The following is a 22,202-nucleotide window of genomic DNA, read 5'->3' on the forward strand; positions in this document are numbered from 1 at the left end:
GAGAGAGCAGGCTGACAGCAGGTCAGCCTGAGAGGAGCTCAAGGCGGAGGAAGGCAGTCAGTCAGGAGAGGCGGAGGAAGGCAGTCAGTCAGGAGAGGCTGAGGACTGGTCTTAGTGGAACGAGCTCCCTAGGGAAGGAAGAGAAGGAGAAAGAGACATAGACTGGAGATTACAGATTCCATAAGAGAGATAGAACAGATAGGAACGAAGGAGAATAGAAGGACGGTGGGAAGCTGGTTGAAGAAAGATAGAGAACCCTTCCAGTCCAGAGAGCGCAAAGGCCTGGGCCCGGTCCCCGAGGTTGATTGGATCTTTATGTCCGGCAACAGACACCGGAGGAGTAGTGAGCCGCTAACGCCTTGCTCCCATCATAGACTTGGGACACAACAGGAACTGAATAGAGAGCCGGGACGCAGTGAGGAGACCCCGAAGCAGGCTACAGCTGTCTGTCATATAAGTAAAGACTAGGAACACCTAGAGAGAGGCATTCCAGGGTAACTAAGTACTGGAGTGCTTTGCACCTAAAGGCGCATTGGAGGAGTCGTTCAGTAAGGTACATGTTGGCGGAGTGTGGAAGGGAGAATCCTATCCTGCCTGGAGGTTGGCTGGAGCCCTGACCTGGAGAACATGGTACGGAGGCAGGCAGTTGAGTGAACTGCAAACAGTGAGTAAAGCTTTGGAACCGCATACTCGGGTGTCCTCCAGTTATTCCCGCACCACTACACCTGCGTACCAGCATCTATACCATCCTGTGCCTCTCCTCATCCATTGCACCTACACTACCCTGGGACTACAGCTCCACCTGTGGGGAGCTACACCATCTTTGCTGCATCACACCATCAGTCCCAGCGGATCTGCATGCAGCGTTGGCTCAACATCTTACTTGCCAAACACCACGGGTGGCGTCACAAACTATTCTAATAAACTTTAACACCATTAACATCACCGCCATTGATATTGGTCGCCCAGGGCCACGGATCGGGTCACCGCTGCTGTGACACATTCCCACCTTGACACCGGCCTGGTACGAGTACCCCGCTGCCCTGGGCGTGCAAGGGTGACCCAATACCATGAAGCAATGACTCCTAGAGGGGGTTCGGCTAAGCCTAGAAGAGAGTGAGACTGACACCATATTCTCTCAGGCAATGCTACATGATGGCAATTTGTGTAGCTGAGTTGTATTTACAGTTGACGTTACCAACAAAATAGGTTCCACCTGCCAAAATTTGCTACCAGTGAAAGAAGTGAAAACACAGCCGTGTCCTTTTTTTCCTATGAATCAATGGGAAGAAAAGACATATTTGACCTCCAAAGATATTCAACTTTTTATAGAAACTCCATTATCATCGTAAGCAGCAGAAGGTCAACCACAAAGTTTCTAGAAGGTGCAGAAAATGCAATCTGGCAAGAACTGGAGAACATCAGGCCTTGAAAGGCAATATCAAGATCTCCTACCCTTACGGTCAGTGGCGATGGGCTATGTAATGATAGAAGAATCACTGCAAAGCTACAAGTACCTGTTCTAACTGACCACTTAGGCTATTTTCACATTATCGTTTTTTTGCGCAGCGCATCGTGCGCAATAGAAACGCATGCAAAAACCGCATCATGCGTTTTTGCATGCGTTTGCTTTTTTTATGCGCATTCGTTCTCTAGGGGTTAAAACCAGTGTCTACACATGTTTACGCCAAAAACGCATGCGCACGAAAACGCAGACAAACACATGTCCATGCGCACGCTTGCATTCCCATAGACTGTAATGCGTTATTTTGTCGCATTCCATACGCATGTGTTTTATGACGCCTTTCGGCGGACCCAAAAATGCAACAGGTTGCGTCTGGCGTGCCTAGGCGCATACCTTGAAAAACGCATGGGCACGAAAACTCATACAAACGCGTGCAAACGCAAGACCATGCGCACGCCATGTTAAACATAGGTACGCATGACGCAGGCGCATGGACGAGCGCGATGCGCTGAGCAAAAAAAACGCTAATGTGAAACCAGCCTTAGGTATCTTTGTAGTGGTGGTACCAACCAAGTGTCAGAAAGACAGAGTTTGCAGCTCAAGCCTGCCCAACACCACTACATTAATATCAGGGTCCATGCATTAGAGGTAGAGCAATCAAACTGTTGTCAGCACTTTATGAAAAATGAAATTGCATGCTATACCTTCAACAAATGTAACTGCACTAAAAGTCCCGCAATCACCCTACGTGACTGCCAACTTGTGAACCTGAATAGCATGTGCACCGCACACTGTCGGGATTCTCCAGTACCATTTCCAAGGGTGGGCAGTTATCTGATTCTGGATATATTCCAACCAGACATGCTCAGCATTCACTCAATTCACTTGTGTTTAGCAAGGCTGTGCATGTTTAGTTGGAATGTGGCCGAAAGTATGCAAATACTTGCCTGCTCACTGTTATGATTCAGAAGTCTGCAGCCACAAAATGAAGATTCACATTTTTAGCATAAGACCAGACAACCTCTTTAATGACTTTACCAACAGATTCCAGCTTTTAGAACTATAAAAGCTATGTACACCTTAAAAAGATTTTTTGTTCTTTATTTGCTTACTAATCGCGAACGTCAGCAACTTTGTAAATAGTTTTTCTAAAAATTTTCTACAATTTTGCTATATCAGAGTGTCTGACAGTTAATTTAACGGAGTACAAAACTGATGCAAATCCATCATAGGCTCTAGCACCTGCCTTTGATTGCTCAGACTGCTCCCTCCTCTTTTCTCTCAATGTTAGATAGCAGAAGGTTCTAGACAGATCTGCTAAGGGGACAATATCTAAAATTATAGGGCAAACAGGCTATTGACAAGAATGAAAGCACATGGAGCAAAAAGTACAGTAATGAAGTTGTACTGGTACATGAAAGAAAGTGTATTATAAGATATATGATACTACAAGTGAAAATTATAGCACCCTGGATGCACACAGACCTAATATCCAGCCTATATTACAGGGAGAGACACTCCCACAAGATTAAAATCTGAAACTTGGATTAGTCTTCAAACTGTATATCAGGGCATGTGAAAATTAATAAAGATTGCAAACTGAAACATACTGCAATTTTATCAACTAAAGGTAGCCATTAACTTTGCTAAAAACAATTTTGTTCTACATTGAAGGTGTTCGTAGCCTTCATTTCTTACTCTGTGTAGAATTTGAGCCAAAATATGAATGTGACAAACTTAACATATGAAGTCAGCCTAATTAGAATCATAGAATCGTAGAGTTGGAAGGGACCTCCGGGGCCATCTGGTCCAACCCCCTGCTCAAAGCAGGATTCGCTAAATCATCCCAGTCAGATGTCTGTCCAGCCTCTGTTTGAAAACTTCCATTGAAGGAGAACTCACCACTTCTCGTGGCAGCTTGTTCCACTCATTAATCACTCTAACTGTCAAAAAGTTTTTTCTAATATCTAATCTGTCTCCTCCCATTCAGTTTCATCCCATTGCTTCTAGTCTTTCCTTGTGCAAATGAGAATAAAGTTGATCCTTCTACAATGTGACAGCCCTTTAGATATTTGTAGACAGCTATTAAGTCTCCTCTCAGTCTTCTCTTTTGCAAACTAAACAATCCCAAATCCTGCAACCTTTCCTCATAAGACAGGGTTTGCAGACCGGTCACCATTCTGGTTGCTCTTTTCTGAACTTGCTCCAGTTTGTTGATGTCTTTTTTAAAATGTGGTGCCCAAAACTGGACACAATATTCCAAATGAGGTCTGACCAAAGAGGAGTAGAGGGAAATAATGACTTCACGTGATCTAGACTGTATGCTTCTGTTAATACATCCTAGAATTGCATTTGCCTTTTTTGCTGCTGCATCACACTGTTGACTCATATTCAGTCTGTGATCTATTAGTATACCCAAGTCTTTTTCACATGTGCTGTTGCTTAGGCCTATTCCTCCCATTCTGTATATGCTTTTTTCATTTTTATTGCCCAGATGTAGTACTTTGCATTTTTCCCTGTTAAAAACCATTCTGTTAGTTGCTGCCCACTTCTCCAGTTTATTTATATCTTTTTGAATCCTCTCTCTCTCTTCTCTAGTATTAGCTATCCCTCCTAGCTTTGTGTCATCAGCAAATTTAATCAGTTTACCCTCAATTCCTTGTTCTAAATCGTTGATAAAGATGTTGAACAATACAGGGCCCAGGACAGAGCCCTGTGGTACCCCACTTGAGACATTCTTCCAACTGGATGTGCAGCCATTTACGACCACTCTTTGGGTCCAATCACTAAGCCAGTTATGAATCCACCTAACAGTTGCCTTGTCCATTCCATACTTAGTCATTTTTTCAATAAGGATTGTATGAGATACTTTGTCAAATGCTTTGCTGAAGTCAACATATACTATATCTACAGCATTTCCTTGATCCACCCAATCAGTGATTCCGTCATATAAGGAAATTAAGTTAGTCTGACATGACTTATTAGTTACAAACCCATGCTGACTCTGTTTAATCACTTCATTCTTATCCAGGTACTGACATACATGTTGTTTAATAATTTGTTCAAAGATCTTTCCTGGTATGGAAGTCAGACTCACCGGCCTATAGTTGCCTGGGTCCACCGTCTTCCCCTTTTTGAAGATAGGAACAACATTTGCTCTTCTCCAGTCTCCTGGGACTTCTCCTGTTCTCCAAGAATTTTCAAAGATTATGGAGAGGGGTTCAAAAATTTCTTCTGCTATCTCCTTCAGTACTCTGGGGTGTAATTCATCTGGACCTGGAGACTTGAATTCATTTAGGTTAGCTAAGTGTTTCCTCACTATCTTTCTGTTTATAGATATCCTGGATTCTTCTATTCCCTTAATAGAACAGTTGATGTTACATTTCCTTTCTGAGAGAAAACAGATGCAAAATAGGAATTTAAAAGTTCGGCCTTCTCAACATCCTGTCTTACCATTTCATCATTTTCATCCTGTAAAAATCCTATAGCATCTTTGACTTTTCTTTTACTTTTGACATATCCCCAAAATCCTTTATTATTGCTTTTGACATCTCTTGCAAGCCTCAATTCATTGTCAGCTTTAGATAATCTGATTTGTGCACTGCAGGTTCTGTAGACAGCATTATATTCTTCTTTAGATATGCCTCCCTCTTTCCATTTTATAAACATTTTTTTCTTCCTTTTTAGCATGTGCTTAAGTTCTGTGTTCATCCATCCTGGCTTCCTTAAATGCTTCCTATTCTTCCCTCTTTTCGGAATTGTTAACAATTGTGCTTTGAGAATTTCATTTTTCAAGATTTCCCATCCTTCCTGGACATTTTTGTCTTTAAGGATATCCAGCCATTGGATCCCTCCAATTCTCTTTCTGAATCCCTTAAAATCTGCCTTTCTGAAATCTAACCTTGACGTCTGAGTCTTCACAGGTCTTCCTCCTCTAGTTATCCAAAATTCTAAAATAGTATGGTCGCTACCTCCTAGGGTCCCAGCCACTTTTACCACCTCAACCATTTCCTCCCTTTTTATAAGGATTAGATCCAAGGTAGCAGTTCCCCTTGTTTTCTCCCCTACCGTTTGGAAGATAAAGTTGTCAGCAAGAGATGATAAGAATTTCCTTGACCTGTTAGTTTTGCCTGAGAGAGATTCCCAACAAATGTCTGGATAGTTGAAATCTACCATGACAACTATGTCATATTTTTTGGAGAACTTGGCCATTTGATGAATAAAGAGTTCATCCATTTCTTCAGCTTGCACAGGCGGCCTGTAGTAAATGCCTATAATGGTGTCCTTTCCATTGTTCTGTCCTTGTATTCTTACCCAAACAGTTTCCACAGAACTCCCAGTCTCTGAAGTTTCAATCTCTGTGCAGATATACGCATTTCTAACATACAATGCGACACCTCCTCCTCGTTTATCAAGTCTGTTTCTTGCAAATAAGTTGTATCCTTCTTGTCTTGTATTCCAATCATGTGTATTGTCCCACCAAGTTTCAGTGATTCCAATGACATCATATTTCTTTTCCTGTGTTAGTAGTTCCAATTCTCCTTGTTTGTTGCCCATGCTTTGTGCATTAGTATAGAAACATTTTAGTTTGTGATTGGTTTCTCTTTCTCCAATATTTTATTTAGACATGTAACACTGAGCTGCAATTCATAATATTACTTAAGCTCATTACAATGTGAACATGCAAAAAAATGTATTAGTTTTCTCTAATAATTAACCCCTTTCTGACATCGAGCGTAATAGTACGCCGATGTTGGACACCCTCCCGCTGATGTGGGCTTTGGCACTGAGCCCACATTTTTTCCGGCACATGTCAGTTGAGTCAGCTGATGTGGGCTCTGGCACTGAGCCCACATTTTTTCCGGCACATGTCAGTTGAGTCAGCTGATGTGGGCTCTGGCACTGAGCCCACATTTTTTCCGGCACATGTCAGCCGCGGGTGGAATTGCGATTTACCGGCAGCTGTTAACTAGTTAAATGCTGGTGTCAAACTCTGACAGTGGCATTTAGCACACACTTCCATCAAGCGTGCCGGAAATCCCACCTATCGGCGCCGGAGTCACATGACCGCGGGTCGCCGATGGGTTGTCATGACAACCAGAAGTCTCCAGCAGACCTCTTTGGTTCACTGCCGGATTGCTATGAGTGGCGCCCAGTGGTTGCAAGTCAGCAATTCTGCTACATACAGGCGATCTGATCATCGCCTATATGTAGCAGAGGCGATCGGGTTATGGCAGCTTCTGATCTCCCAAGAAGACTATTGAAGCATGCCAAAAGTAAACATAAATTCAAATCACCCCTCTTTCGCCCCCTTCAAAATAAAACAATAATAAAAAAAACACATATTTGGTATCGTCGTGTTCAGAATTGCCCGATCTATCAATATAAAAAAGAATTAACCCAATCGCTAAGTGGCGTAACAAGAAAAAAAGTCAAAATGCTGGAATTACATTTTGTTAGTCACAAAAGTGCAAAAGCGAGTGATCAAAAGATCGTATCTGCACCAAAATGGTATCAATAAAAACATAAGCTCGGCACGCAAAAAATAAGCCCTCACCTAACCTGAGATCACAAAAAATGGAGACGCTGTGGGTATCGGCGCAATTTTAATTTTTTATTTTACAAAATTTGGATTTTTTTTTTCACCACTTAGATAAAAAAGAACCTAGACATGTTTGGAGTCTATGAACTTGTAATGACCTGGAGAATCAGAATGGAAGGTCAGTTTTAACATTTAGTGAACACAGTAAAAGCAAAGCTAAAAACATCTGTGGGATAGTACTTTTTTGCAATTTCACCGCACTTGGAATTTTTTCTCATTTTCTAGTACACAACATGGTAAAACCAATGGTGTCTTTCAAAAGTACAACTCGTCGAGCAAAAAACAAGCCCCCACATGGTCATATTAACCGAAAAATAAAAAAGTTAATGCTCTAGGAAGAAGGGAAGCAAAAAACGAAAACGTAAAAACAAAAATATCTCCGGGGGTTAAGGGGTTAAAACAAAATACACAAGTATAGTCCTCCATGTAATTTTCTAATAAAACCTATGTTAGGTTTTCCTCGCTTCCATAAGCACAAGAATTTTATTAGATAATGTCCCAGCAAATAAAACAAAAAAAAATGTGATTATTTACTTATAGGAATCATTTTCTCCAACGGACACAACTGGAAACTACAGAGGCGCCTTGGCCTAAAAATTCTGCGCAACCTTGGCTTCGGCAAGAAGGGTCTAGAATGGAGAATCAAAAAAGAAGCTTGTCATCTGGTGGAAGTATTTGTTTCTCAGAAAGGTAATTCATTTGATATTTTTCTAGTTTATGCAAAAACTTGTCAATCCCTAGTGACATGTGACATACATAGCATGTTGTGTGGGAGCTATGGAATGGTGAGATTGCTCCATATGTTTCATAATAAGATCCAGACGAAAAAAGAAATCATATTCAGATCTCCACATCTGCAGTGATGAAAATAACTATTTATCCAATGTAAATTAAGAGGATCATGCTTAACTTGTTCAAGTACATAAATGTCCCATTAAAAATATGATTAAAAACGGTTTCATGTAAACCCACTCACAAGACAAGAAGGCACTTCCTCTATCTGGACAAAAAAAATTTGAATCTCCGTAAGTGGCTAGGCTTCTTTACCATCAAAACTATTAAATGCTCTTTGACATCCGACGTACTATTCCGTCCATGTGACTTGGGCCTGTCTGACCATGGACGGAATAGTACGTCATGCCCTTTAGTGCAACACTGCGACTTAAGTCACGGTGATCGCATTAAAATTCCGGTGCCATCTTACCTGTCCCTGTCCACCCGGGCTCACGAATGCTGTGATTGGCTGTTCAATTCTGAACAGCCAATCACAGCCTATCTCAATGGCCGAAACAGTGAAGTCACAGCCTAGGGTCGAGTACCGATGTACTCGATCCTAGGCCGGTGCCTGGCAACTCCAGGCATCGGCAAAAACCTCTTAAATTGGACACTCGACGATCACATCGATCCCACCAATGACAGGTCACATCAGCGGTATGACCACTCTGTGACCTGTCTCTGACCTCTCTGTGACAGCTCTGCAGGTCCTCACACTAGCTGAGAATTCCTGCAGAGCGGTCACACTGCCAAATCTCCTCCTGTGCTGGGCTTGTGGTGCTACAGAAGCCTGTAACACTACAATCCCTGCTGAAGAAAGAAGACAGAAGAAGGAAGAGAGACTACAACCGTAAGTGTTGATCCCTGATCCCTGCCCGATCTCTCTTCATTCATTCAAATTCTATAAGCTGTGTGAGAGTACTTCAGGGTACACCCACAGGTTTAGAGTTTACAGAGGAAAGAACACCAGGATTGAACCCCCTGAATTTTCCTCCTGTCCTGGAAGTGAGTAGGAAAATTGTGTGGAATTTGGTGCACCCACTGCTGGATAAAGGTTATCACCTCTACACCGATAACTTTTATACCAGCATCCCACTCTACAAATCCCTCTCTGCGCGAGGTACAGCAGCCAGCGGTACTGTCCACAAAAATCAGAGAGGCATCCCGAAAATGATACTTGGGCAGATGCTCAGAAGGGGTGACAGCTGAGTCCAATGTAGCGATCACCTGCTGGTGGTCAAGTACAAGGACAAGAGGGATGTCCTTCTCTTGACCACCATACACAGTGATGGCAGCGCCCTCAGCACTGTACGAGGTACTCTACACAGGTCTGCAAACCAAACGGTGTACAGGGGAACAACAAAAACATGAGGGGCGTTGATCTCTCCAAATAACTCCTCCATCCATACAGTGCTTTGAGAAAGGCTAAGGTGTGGTACAAAAAGCTGGCCATGCACATCGTACAAATGGCAATTCTCAACGCATTTCCCAGCAGTGAACGCAAACTGGAAAAAGAGGTTAGGCACAAAAAAGGGGAATACGCAAGAACACCATTTATGAATGCGACACCTGCCCTGAAAAACCTGGCCTGTGTATAAAAGATTGCTGCAAATTGTACCACACCTCCATGCACTACTAATTTACTTTGATTTACAGGAAACAGTAGATTAATTCCAAAAGGGGGCACATCTAGATACAGTAAGTTCCTTGGGCGTCTAGTTTCCAAAATTATGTCACTTGTGATTTTTTTCTTTTACTGTTTAGGCACATCAGGGGCTCTGCAAACGGAACATGAAGCCCGCAGACCATTCCATCAAAGTCTGCATTCCAAAATGTCACTACTTCCTTTCTGAGCCCCAACGTGTACCCAAACAGCAGTTTTCTCCCACATACAGTATGAGGTACCAGTGTACTAAGGTCAAATTGGACAACAACTTTTAGGGTCCAATTTCTCCTGTTACCCTTGGAAAGAAAAAAATTGGGAACTAAAAAAATCGTTTTCGTGGAAGAAAAAATATTTTTTTTTCATGCCCGGGCTGTCATGATCCAGGTTAGATTGTGACAGATTTTGCACAAATAACCTTTTTTTTTCCCTTTAAGCTGTTGGCTTAAAGTTAGTTTTGCCCCCGGTGGCCGCTAGGGTTATTACACTGTAGTTTCTTTAGTTCTAGTTTTGCCCCCGGTGGCCGCTAGCATTATTACACTGTAGTTGCTTTAGTTCTAGTTTTGCCCCCGGTGGCCGCTAGCGTTATTACACTGTAGTTGCTTTAGTTCTAGTTTTGCCCCCGGTGGCCGTTAGCGTTATTACACATAATTACCAAGCAGGTGTGATACCCTGGCTCCTACCTATAAAGGAGTGGCAGGTGGTCTCAGTCACTGTTGGTGATATTGGTCATTTCCAACCAAGTTTGGTGAAGGAAGATGCTAGAGAGAGGAGTTCCTTGCAGCTCAGCCAGAGCTTTGGTGTAATAGCTTCAGGTGAAAGCTGAATTTGAGTGCCGTACTCTGTTGCTGGGAACAATAGCAACAGAGCAAAGCTAAGTCGTGTTTTTCCCTGTTTTTGTATTTTCTTTGTGTGTATTAGTATAGTGGTGGGATTAGTTTCTGCACTATCCAGTTAACTAGGAAGGGATAGGTGCAGGGCGAGCTAGGAATTGAAGTATCCAGCTCGGCGACAGGTGAGGAACCTGTATAGGGATCGTTAGGAGTTTAAGGACACTGCCTCAGGGGAGTGCAGGAGGTCTCCACTTCCCCGTTCCCTATTGCAGGGCCCACCACTGTAACGGTTTCCCCGGTGTTCTCCTTTACTCTGTCTAAATTCGCCCTGCTGGAGGTGGTGTATCCAGGTACACGTGTCATTCGCTAAATTCGCCCTGCTGGAGGCGGTGTATCCAGCTACACATGACACGGGCATTATAAACTTTAATGAAACACTTGGGGGTTCAAAGTGCTCACCACACCTCTAGATAAGTTCCTTATGGGGTCTAGTTTCCAAAATAGGGTCACTTGTCAGAGATTACCACTGTTTAGGCACATCAAATGCAATGTGATAGGGTTTTGTCTAGGGCGCAACGTCTAAAGTTCAGAAGGCGTAATAAGTTATGTTTCTTTTGTGGGAACGTCTCATGTTGTTTCTGTCTGCCCTAAACGAGAAAAACGGTTTGCTCACGCATTTGCGGTGGGCAATGTACAGCCTAAGTTCCTGTTGGCAGTTACCTTGATCTGCTCCTTGTCTACATTTTCTGCTAAGGCCTTTGTTGATTCAGGAGCAGCCTTGAATCTGATGGATCTTGACTTTGCCAAACGTTGTGGTTTCCCCATGGTGCCCCTGAGAACCTCTATTCCCTTTAGGGGGATTGATGCTACCCCTTTGGCGAAGAATAAACCCCAGTTTTGGACCAAGGTAATAATTCGGGTCGCCCCGGACCATCAAGAGAATTGTACATTTTTGGTGTTGCACAATTTATATGATACTATTGTACTGGGTTTTCCTTGGTTGCAAACTCATAATCCTATTTTGGATTGGAAATTTCTGTTTGTGGTGAGTTGGGGTTGTCAATGTGTTCTTAGTGACACTCCTGTTTTCTCCACCTCTCCCCAGTCTAAAGACGTTCCTGACTATTTGGCTGATTTTTCTAATGTATTTAGTGAGAGTAAGTCTGCGTCTTTGCCTCCTCATAGGAGTTATGACTGCACAATTGAGTTAATGCCCGGTTGTAAATTTCCCATAGGGTTGGCTTTTCAACTCATCGGTACCTGATCATGATGTTATGCGATCTTATATCAAGGAATCATTGGAGAACGGTCATATCAGACCATCCTCTTCGCCTTTGGGTGCTGCTTTTTTCTTTGTGGCCAAAAAAGATGGCTCATTAAGGCCATGTATTGACTATCGTTCCCTTAACAAGATCACTGTTAAATGTCAGTACCCGTTACCCCTGAGTTCTGATTTATTTTCCAGAGTTAAAAGTGCTTGTTGGTTTACCAAACTTGACCTCAGGGGGGCGTATAATCTTATTCGCATTAAGCACGGGGATGAATGGAAGACGGCGTTTAATACTCCGGAGGGACATTTTGAGTACCTGGTGATGCCTTTTGGGCTCATTAATGCCCCTTCCGTCTTCCAGTCTTTTATGAACGACATTTTCCGGGACCTTGTGGATAAGTTTTTGATCATTTATCTGGATGTTATTTTGATTTTTTACAGTGATTGGGATTCTCATGTGGAACATGTCCGGACTGTGTTCCGGATTTTGAGGGAAAATACTCTGTATGTTAAGGGATCGAAATGTCTTTTTGGTGTACACAGGATTTCGTTTTTGAGATTCATTTTCTCCCCATCTGCAATTGAAATGGACCCGGCCAAAGTACAGGCCATTTATGATTGGGTTCAGCCCACTTCTCTAATGGCTCTTCAGAAGTGTTTGGGTTTTGCTAATTTTTACCGTAAATTTATAAGTAATTTTTCTGGTATTGTTAAACCTTTGACGGATTTGATCAAAAAGTGTGCTGATGTGGTGAATTGGTCTCCAGAGGCAGTCTCGGCATTTCAGGAGCTTAAGCAGAGATTCACTTCTGCTCCAGTCCTACGGCAACCTGATGTTTCACTCCCATTTCATGTGGAAATAGATGCTTCTGAGATTGGTGCAGGAGCTGTTTTGTTTCAAAGAGATCCGGTAACCTCTAAGATGAATCCCTGTGCCTTCTTTTCTCTAAATTTTTTTCCATCTGAACGTAACTATGATGTGGGGAATCGGGAATTATTGGCCATAAAGTGGGCATTTGAAGAGTGGAGACATTGGTTGGAGGGAGCTAGACAACAAGTTGTGGTCCTCACCGATCACAAGAATTTGATTTATCTTGAATCAGCCAAGCGCTTGAATCCTAGACAGGTTAGGTGGACCTTGTTTTTCACGCATTTTAATTTCGTGGTCTCCTTTCTTCCGGGCACTAAGAATGTTAAGGCGGACGCCCTTTCTAGGAGTTTCTTTGTGGATTCTGTTTATGTGACCGAGCCTACTACCATTCTAAATGAGGGTGTAGTTCTTTGTGCCATCTCTGCTGATTTGAGACGTGCCCTGGAGGAAATTCAGGAGGATAAACCTGAACGATGCCCTATGGGAAAATTGTATGTCCCTGACCAGTGGAGGAAAAGAATAATGTCTGAAATTCATTGCTCCGCGTTGGCTGGTCATCCAGGTATCTTTGGTACCAGAGATTTGGTGAGTCGGTCTTTTTGGTGGCCTGCCTTGTCTCGTGATGTCAGGAATTTTGTGCAGTCCTGTGAGACTTGTTCTCGGTCTAAGCCCTGTTCTCGTGCTTTTGGTTTGTTGATGCCCCTGCCGGTGCCCAGGAAGCCATGGACCCGTATCTCAATGGATTTTTATCTCTGATCTCCCTGTTTCTCAGAGAATGACTGTTATTTGGGTGATCTGTTATAGATTTTCTAAGATGGTCCATCTTGTACCACTCCCAAAGTTGCCATCTTCTTCTGAGCTAGTGCCCTTGTTTTTACAACAAGTGGTTCATTTGCACGGGATTCCTGAGAACGATGTGTCGGACAGAGGGGTCCAGTTTGTTTCCAGTTGTCTTTCTCCTCTGCATTTCAACCTCAGGCCAATGGGCCGACTGAGAGAACAAACCAGACTTTGGAGTCCTACTTGAGATGTTTTATATCTGCTGATCAGGATGATTGGGTCTCATTTTTGCCCTTGGCCGAATTCGCGCTAAACAATAGGGCTAGTTCTGCCACTTTGATGTCCCCTTTCTTTTGTAACTTTGGGTTTCAGGATCGATTTTCTTCAGGGCAGGTGGAAGCTTCTGCCTGACCAGGTGTGGATTCTGTGGTAGAGAGAATGCAGCAGATTTGGGACCAAGCAGTGGATAAGTTGTCCCACTCTCAGGAAAAGGCCCAACGGTTTTCCAACCGGCATAGGACAATTGGTCCCCGGTTTAAAGTGGGTGATATGGTTTGGTTGTTCTAAAAAAATATTCCCATGAAGGTTGCATCTCCAAAATTCAAGCCAAGGTTTATTGGACCTTATAAGATTTTGGAAATCCTTAACCCCGTTTCTTTCCGTTTGGCTCTTCCAGTTACGTTTAAGATTCATAACGTTTTTCATAAATCTTTGTTGAAAAGGTTTGTGGAGCCAGTAGTTCCCATGGCGGCGCCCCCTGACCTTGTACTGGTTAAGGGAAATTTGGAGTATGAGGTAGAGAAGATATTGGATTCTCGTCTGGCTAGACGGAGACTTCAGTACTTAGTCAAGTGGAAGGGTTATGGCCAGGGGGATAATTCTTGGGTCCCTGCTTCTCACATCCAAGCCAAGAGATTGATTCGTGCCTTTCACCGGGCCCATCCTGATCAGCCTGGTGGCATGTATGAGGGTTCGGTGACCCCTCAAGAGGGGGTACTGTTGTGAATTCCCTTGCCTTCTGAGCCCTGCCGTGCGCCCAAACAGTGATTTATGACGACATATGAGGTATCGGTGTACTCAGGAGAAATTGCCCAACAAATTTTAGGATACATTTTATCCTGTTACCCATGTGAAAATGAAAAAATTGATGCTAAAAGAAAATTTTGGTTGGAAAAATTAAAATGTCCATTTTTTCATTCCATGTTGCTTTAGTTCCTGTGAAGCACCTGAAGGGTTAATAATCTTCTTGAATGTAGTTTTGAGTAGCTTGAGGGGTGCAGTTTTTAGAATGGTGTCACTTTTGGGTATTTTCTGCCATATAGACCCCTCAAAGTGACTTCAAATGTGAGGTGGTCCCTAAAAAAAATGGTTTTGTAAATTTTGTTGTAAAAATGAGAAATTGCTGGTCAACTTTTAACCCTTATAACTTCCTAACGAAAAAAAAGTTGTTTCCAAAATTGTGCTGATGTAAAGTAGACGTGGGAAATGTTATTTATTAACTATTTTGTGTCACATAACTCTCTGGTTTAACAGAATAAAAATTCAAAATTTTCACCAAATTTCCATTTTTTTCACAAATAAACGCAAAAATTATCAACCTAAATTTACCACTAACATGAAGCCCAATATGTCATGAAAAAACATTCTCGGAATCGCTAGGATGCGTTGAAGCGTTCCTGAGTTATTACCTCATAAAGGGACATTGGTCAGAATTGCAAAAAATGGCCAGGTCGTTAAGGTCAAAATAGGCTGGGTCATGAAGGGGTTAATGGCTGCAAGTGCCTGACAGTTCCCTGGAGGGAATGGATGTCTGAAGTGTGGAGTATGAAGCAGCCATGAGGTAACCCTGATGGGGTGAGATAACTGTGAGGCTGAAGAGCCGGAGCACTGGACGTTGCCTAACCTGTGTGACCACAGGGAGGACAGAGTGAAGCTCTGTCATGAACGTTATGCTATGGACATGAACTTTATGTTGCTGCTGTGGTTTGTGATGCCTGAATAAACCGCATGAACTGTGATTGTTTTATGGAAAACCCATGCCGGATCTGATTTTTTGGCTGCCAAGCGAGTGTCCCCAACCTTGAATGACAGCGCTACCTTACTATATATATATATACAGTCATATGTAAAAGTTTGGGCACCCCTATTAATGTTAACCTTTTTTCTTTATAACAATTTTGTTTTTTGCAACAGGTATTTCAGTTTCATATGTCTAATAACTGATGGACTCAGTTATATTTCTGGATTCAAATGAGGTTTATTGTACTAACAGAAAATGTGCAATCTGCATTTAAACAAAATTTGACTGGTGCAAAAGTATGGGCACCCTTATCATTTTCTTGATTTGAACACTCCTAACTACTTTTTACTGACTTCCTGAAGCACTAAATTGGTTTTGTAACCTCATTGAGCTTTGAACTTCATAGCCAGGTGTATCAAATCATGAGAAAAGGTATTTAAAGTGGCCACTTGCAAGTAGTTCTCCTATTTGGTTCTCCTATGAAGAGTGGCATCATGGGCTCCTCAAAACAACTCTCAAATGATCTGAAAACAAAGATTATTCAACATAGCTTTTCAGGGGAAGGATACAAAAAGTTGTCTCAGAGATTTAACCAGTCAGTTTCCACTGTGAGGAACATAGTAAGGAAATGGAAGAACACAGGTACAGTTCTTGTTAAGCCCAGAAGTGGCAGGCCAAGAAAAATATCAGAAAGGCAGAGAAGAAGAATGGTGAGAACAGTCAAGGACAATCCACAGACCACCTCCAAAGACCTGCAGCATCATCTTGCTGCAGATGGTGTCACTGTGCATCGGTCAACAATACAGCGCACTTTGCACAAGGAGAAGCTGTATGGGAGAGTGATGCGAAAGAAGCCGTTTCTGCAAGCACGCCACAAACAGAGTCGCCTGAGGTATGCAAAAGCACATTTGGACAAGCCAGTTACATTTTGGAAGAAGGTCCTGTGAACTGATGAAACAAAGATTGAGTTGTTTGGTCATACAAAAAGGCGTTATGCATGCGCTGTATTGTTGACCGATGCACAGTGACACCATCTGCAGCAAGATGATGCTGCAGGTCTTTGGAGGTGGTCTGTGGATTGTCCTTGACTGTTCTTACCATTCTTCTTCTCTGCCTTTCTGATATTTTTCTTGGCCTGCCACTTCTGGGCTTAACAAGAACTGTACCTGTGTTCTTCCATTTCCTTACTATGTTCCTCACAGTGGAAACTGACTGGTTAAATCTCTGAGACAACTTTTTGTATCCTTCCCCTGAAAAGCTATGTTGAATAATCTTTGTTTTCAGATCATTTGAGAGTTGTTTTGAGGAGCCCATGATGCCACTCTTCATAGGAGAATCAAATAGGAGAACTACTTGCAAGTGGCCACTTTAAATACCTTTTCTCATGATTTGATACACCTGGCTATGAAGTTCAAAGCTCAATGAGGTTACAAAACCAATTTAGTGCTTCAGGAAGTCAGTAAAACGTAGTTAGGAGTGTTCAAATCAAGAAAATGATAAGGGTGCCCATACTTTTGCACCGGTCAAATTTTGTTTAAATGCAGATTGCACATTTTCTGTTAGTACAATAAACCTCATTTGAATCCAGAAATATAACTGAGTCCATCAGTTATTAGACATATGAAACTGAAATACCTGTTGCAAAAACCAAAATTGTTATAAAGAAAAAAGGTTAACATTAATAGGGGTGCCCAAACTTTTACATATGACTGTATATATATATATATATACACTCACTGGCCACTTTACTAGGTACACCTGTCCAACTGTGTGTTAAGACTTAATTTCTAATCAGCCAATCACATGGCGGCAACTCAGTGCATTTAGGCATGTAGACATGGTCAAGACAATCTCCTGCAGTTCAAACCGAGCATCAGTATGGGGAAGAAAGGTGATTTGAGTGCCTTTGAACGTGGCAAGATTGTTGGTGCCAGAAGGGCTGGTCTGAGTATTTCAGAAACTGCTGATCTACTGGGATTTTCACGCACAACCATCTCTAGGGTTTACAGAGAATGGTCCGAAAAAGAAAAAAAATCCAGTGAGCGGCAGTTCTGTGGCCGGAAATGCCTTGTTGATGCCAGAGGTCAGAGGAGAATGGGCATACTGGTTCGAGCTGATAGAAAGGCAACAGTGACTCAAATTGCCACCCGTTACAACCAAGGTAGGCAGAAGAGCATCTCTGAACGCACAGTGCGTCGAACTTTGAGGCAGATGGGCTACAGCAGCAGAAGACCACACTGGGTACCACTCCTCTCAGCTAAGAACAGGCATCTGATGGCTACTTTCAGCAGGATAATGCGCCATGTCATAAAGCTCGAATCATCTCAGATTGGTTTCTTGAACATGACAATGAGTTCACTGTACTCAAATGGCCTCCTCAGTCACCAGATCTCAATCCAATAGAGCATCTTTGGGATGTGGTGGAACGGGAGATTCGCATCAGGGATGTGCAGCCGACAAATCTGCGCCAACTGTGTGATGCCATCATGTCAATATGGTCCAAAATCTCTGAGGAATGCTTCCAGCACCTTGTTGAATCTCTGCCACGAAGAATTGAGGCAGTTCTGAAGGCAAAAGGGGGTCCAACCCGTTACTAGCATGGTGTACCTAATAAAGTGGCCAGTGAGTGTGTATATATATATATATATATATATATATATATGTACAGCAGGATAAAGTTTGGATGGAATTTTCCCTAATGTCAAGGACCTGCGATGATGTCATGGTCACGTGATTAGCCCATGTGATGGGTACCTCACCAGTGGGTGGGGTTATGGGCTATGTAATGGAGATGTTGTTTGGCACATGGTGAGTGTGTGTGGAAGATAGGAGGAACTTGGCTGGAGTTAGCCTGAATTTGTTTTGTTGGACAAAGCTTTAGCAGCAAGACTCAAAACAACCTGGGGATTGGCACCTGGCGGACGCCGCTGACCGGGCAGCCACCTAGTTAAGCCCGTCCCGTGCAAGGGTGAGTCTGGGACCAGTGGTTCTCTAAGCTGGAGCATATTTGTGTTTTTCTTCAGCTTCTGTTAGCCTGCTGTTTAAAGTGACCTTAAACCACTGAAGTTGGACTCTAAGCCTGAGTGTTGCCTCATTACTGCGGCCTGTCACTGCCTACCAGAGCAAATCCCTACAATTGGTGGAGAATGCAGGCATATGCAGTGAGGCTGGGCCTGTTTTTTACTTATTTTTTGCTCTGCACTCCAGTTTATGTCCTGGGTGAAAAGAGTGGTGCAGACCCAGGTGGGGAACTTTCCAGAAATGGAGACCACGGTAAAAATGCTTAGGGAGGCCATGCGACAGCAGCAGCAGGCTACGCAGCAGTAGCTGATATTTAATCAACAGCAGCAGGAAACCAACCGGCTTCTGATACAGCACATTATGACAGCACAGACAAAAGGAAATTCCCGGGGAATTCATGATGTCTGGAAAGTGGTTCGTACAGCGGTTCCCAAAATGGAGAAGTCTGACGATGTTGAAACGTACCTGGAGACATTCGAAGGAGTGGCTGAGAGGGAGAAACTACCCTAGGACCAGTGTGCAGAAATTATTGCTCCGTTTCTGGCCCCAGGACCTTTTGAAAGCCTATCAGGACCTACCCACTGAGGAAAGGGCGAACTACATGATCGTCAAGGGTGAGATACTGGCACGTCTTGAGGTAAATGTGTTAGTCCGGGCCCAAAGGGTACACCAGCGGGAGTTTACCCCCTCCAAGCCGGCTCGGTCCCAGTATTACGACCTTGTGCCCCTGTTACAAAAGTGGTTGCAGCCTGAGGTATTGTCTCCCAAGGCCATGCTGGACCCCATAGTGACTGATAAATTTTGGAAGGCTTTGCCCCACTCTCTCCAAACATGGGTCAGACAGGCATCCCCTACTAATGCCCTTCAGATAATAGACCTTATAGAAAGATATGCGGCTACCATAGAGCTACAGGGAGGGACTCCCCGGAAGGTAACAGGAAGGTTCCATAAGTCTCCACCCCTGGCTCAGCGAGCAGAGCCCAGGAAGGCCGTTCAGGACTTATCTGGGGAAGAAAGGGGCGGGGCCCCATAATCTGCTGGCGGTGCCAGGAACCAGGCCATATGAGAGCTGATTGCCCCCACCTGGCTGAGCCCATGGACACAAACTTTGCCGAACCGATGTGTGCAAGGGGCACCCCGAAGGATCCCAATATGGAACATTTGCGTAAGGTTGAAGTGGAGGATACCCCGGCTGTGGACCTTCTGGACTCAGGGAGTCTCGTGACCCTGGTACGAGCCAGCTGGGTACAATCCAGCGAGTATACTGGTCGGAAAATTGGGGTTTTGTGTATACATGGGTACCTAAAAGACGATCCTACCGCACTAGTGGTGATAAACATGCCAGTGGGGAGGCAGTGCCACGAGGTGGGGGTTGTGATTAATTTGCATTATGAAGTGATAATTGGAAGAGACTTTGCTTTACTTTCTGTGCTTTGGCCAACTCTTGTCCCACCCACTGAACAACTGCCGACACCAGTGGCAACCAGGTTACATTCTCCAGAAGTAGGGCATGAACCTGGTGGGCCAGAGGAAGAAGTGGCGGTAGGGGTAGCCTTCCCTTTGGTGGAGGAGGGGGAAGAATTCTCCCATAGAAGTATTGGCTGGAGAGGTGGAAGACTTGTCGCCGGGACCTGAATTGTCAGACTTAAATGTATCAGGTGACAATTTTGGTACGGCGCAACTTCGAGACCCTACTATGGCTAGAGCCAGGGAAAATGTACTGTTTGTCAATGGGGAAACCCAACAACCTGGGGCAGCTACATTGTTGCCACGCTTTGACCTGAACCGAGCTTTGTTGTATTGAGTCAAGAAAATACATGGGGAAATGGTAGAACAATTACTGGTACCTCAGGCATATCGTAGGCTGGTAATGGACTTAGCGCATGCGCATTTACTATGTGGGCATTTGGGCCAAAAGAAAACCCTAGACCAAATTCTGCAGCGGTTTTACTGGCTAGGTGTCCATGAAGCAGTTAAACGGTACTGTAATTCCTGTCCAGTGTGCCAGGTAATCAGTCCCCAGCCTCACTTTTGGAGTCCTTTGGTGCCTTTACCAATTATAGAGGTACCTTTTGAAAGAGTGTCGATGGATCTGGTGGGGCCTGTCAATAAGTCAGCAAGGGAACACCAACACGTCCTTGTAGTTCTAAATTATGCTACCCGGTATCCTGAGGCCATTCCGCTGCGCCACACATCAGCTAAGCTCATAGCAAAAGAACTCATGGGTATGTTTTCGCGGGTGGGAATTCCTTAAGAGATTTTTACAGACCAGGGAACCCATTTTATGTCAAATTATGAAGGAACCCTGCCGCTTGTTAAATGTTAAACAATTACGCACATCGATCTATCATCCCCAAACAGATGGTCTGGTAGAAAGATTCAATAAGATGCTAAGATGATGGGAAGGACTGGGATCTCTTACTGCCATATTTATTGTTTGCAATCCAAGATGTGCCCCAGGCATCTGCGGGGTTCTCGCCCTTTGAACTATTGTATGGCAGATATCCACAGGGCTTACTCGATACAGCCAAAGAGGCCTGGGAGAACCAACCAACCCCCCACAAAAGAGTGATAGAACATGTTGCAAAAATGCAAGAAAGAATTGAGACAGTCCTACCATTAGTCCAGAAACATATGGAGGCAGCACAATGGTCACAGAGTTGGGTCTATAACCAGGAGGCTCGGGTAAAAACCTTTAGTCCGGGGGATCGGGTGTTAGTACTTGTGCCTACAGTAGATATCAAATTTCTTGCAAGGTGGCAGGGGCCCAATGAGATTATGGAGAAGGTGGGGCTAGTAGACTACAAGGTACACCAACCAGGACGGAGAACACCAGAACAGGTTTACCATATTAATTTGCTTAAACCATGGAAAGACAGAGACCACATTGGTGGGGATAGTCCGCTGCCTGCATTTCAGGTGGAGAAGGCTCCATTACCTCTGGGGGAGTCAGGAGAAAATCCTCTCTGTAGTCAAAATAGCAGATACTTTGTCTCTTCTAAACAGGTTCAGGAGGTCCGGGAGTTTGTTAGCCGAAATACAGATGTTTTTTCTGAGCTCCCTGGACGCACCTCCCTAATCCAACATGACACTGTCATGGAGCCACAGGCCAAAGTCCCACTAAAGCCGTATCGGGTGCCTGAGGCCCGGCGCAAGCCATCTTGGAGGAGGTAAAAACGATGCTGCAGTTAGGGGTCATTGAAAAGTCCCAAAGTGAGTGGGCCAGCCCAATAGTCCTAATACCCAAGCCTGATGGGATGCTAAGGTTCTGTAATGACATTAGAAAACTTAATGAAATTTCAAAATTCAACGCCTACCCCATGCCCCGGGTCAATGAGTTGATAGAGCGGTTGGGGCAGGCACGGTATTTTTCAACTCTTGACCTCACAAAAGGATATTGGCAGGTGCCCCTAACAGAGGCAGCTAGGAAAAAAATGGCCTTTGTAACACCTGAAGGGCTGTTCCAGTATAAAGTATTACCCTTTGGGTTGCATGGTGCGCCAGCGACGTTCCAGCAATTAATGGACATTGTTCTCCATCCCCATTGCTGTTATGCCTCAGCCTATCTAGATAATATTGTGGTGTACAGTACAGACTGGGAAAGTCACATACCAAAAGTACAGGCAGTGATAAATTCTCTGCGACAAGCAGAGCTAACTGCTAACCTAAAGAAGTGTTCCATAGGGTTGGAGGAAGCTCGGTACTTGGGTTACGTCACTGGGATAGGATTCCTCAAACCACAAGTAAACATAGTGGAGGCAATCCAGAATTGGCCCCGTTCCCTCACAACAAAACAGGTAAAAGCCTTTTTAGGTTTAGTGGGATATTATAGGCCTTTTATTCCCAACTTTGCAACCTTTAACAGACTGCTTGAAAGGGAGGAAGTCTGTGATGGTCCGCTGG

At 43.8% G+C, this 22,202-nt stretch overlaps 1 protein-coding gene across 3 annotated transcripts in view; it reads left to right on the forward strand.

Moving 5' to 3' along the window:
- LOC141100657 (cytochrome P450 2J2-like) overlaps positions 1-22,202 on the forward strand; it is a 170,120-nt gene that overhangs the window by 91,486 nt on the left and 56,432 nt on the right. For all 3 annotated transcript variants that reach the window (XM_073589275.1, XM_073589274.1, XM_073589276.1), the window contains one exon: positions 7,608-7,757. In XM_073589275.1, the coding sequence (XP_073445376.1) occupies positions 7,608-7,757 (150 nt within the window). The remainder of the gene's footprint in view (positions 1-7,607; positions 7,758-22,202) is intronic.

Source organism: Dendrobates tinctorius, unplaced genomic scaffold (assembly GCF_039654945.1).
Source record: "Dendrobates tinctorius isolate UK_male_01 unplaced genomic scaffold, ASM3965494v1 ptg000107l, whole genome shotgun sequence".
Lineage (NCBI taxonomy): Eukaryota > Metazoa > Chordata > Amphibia > Anura > Dendrobatidae > Dendrobates > Dendrobates tinctorius.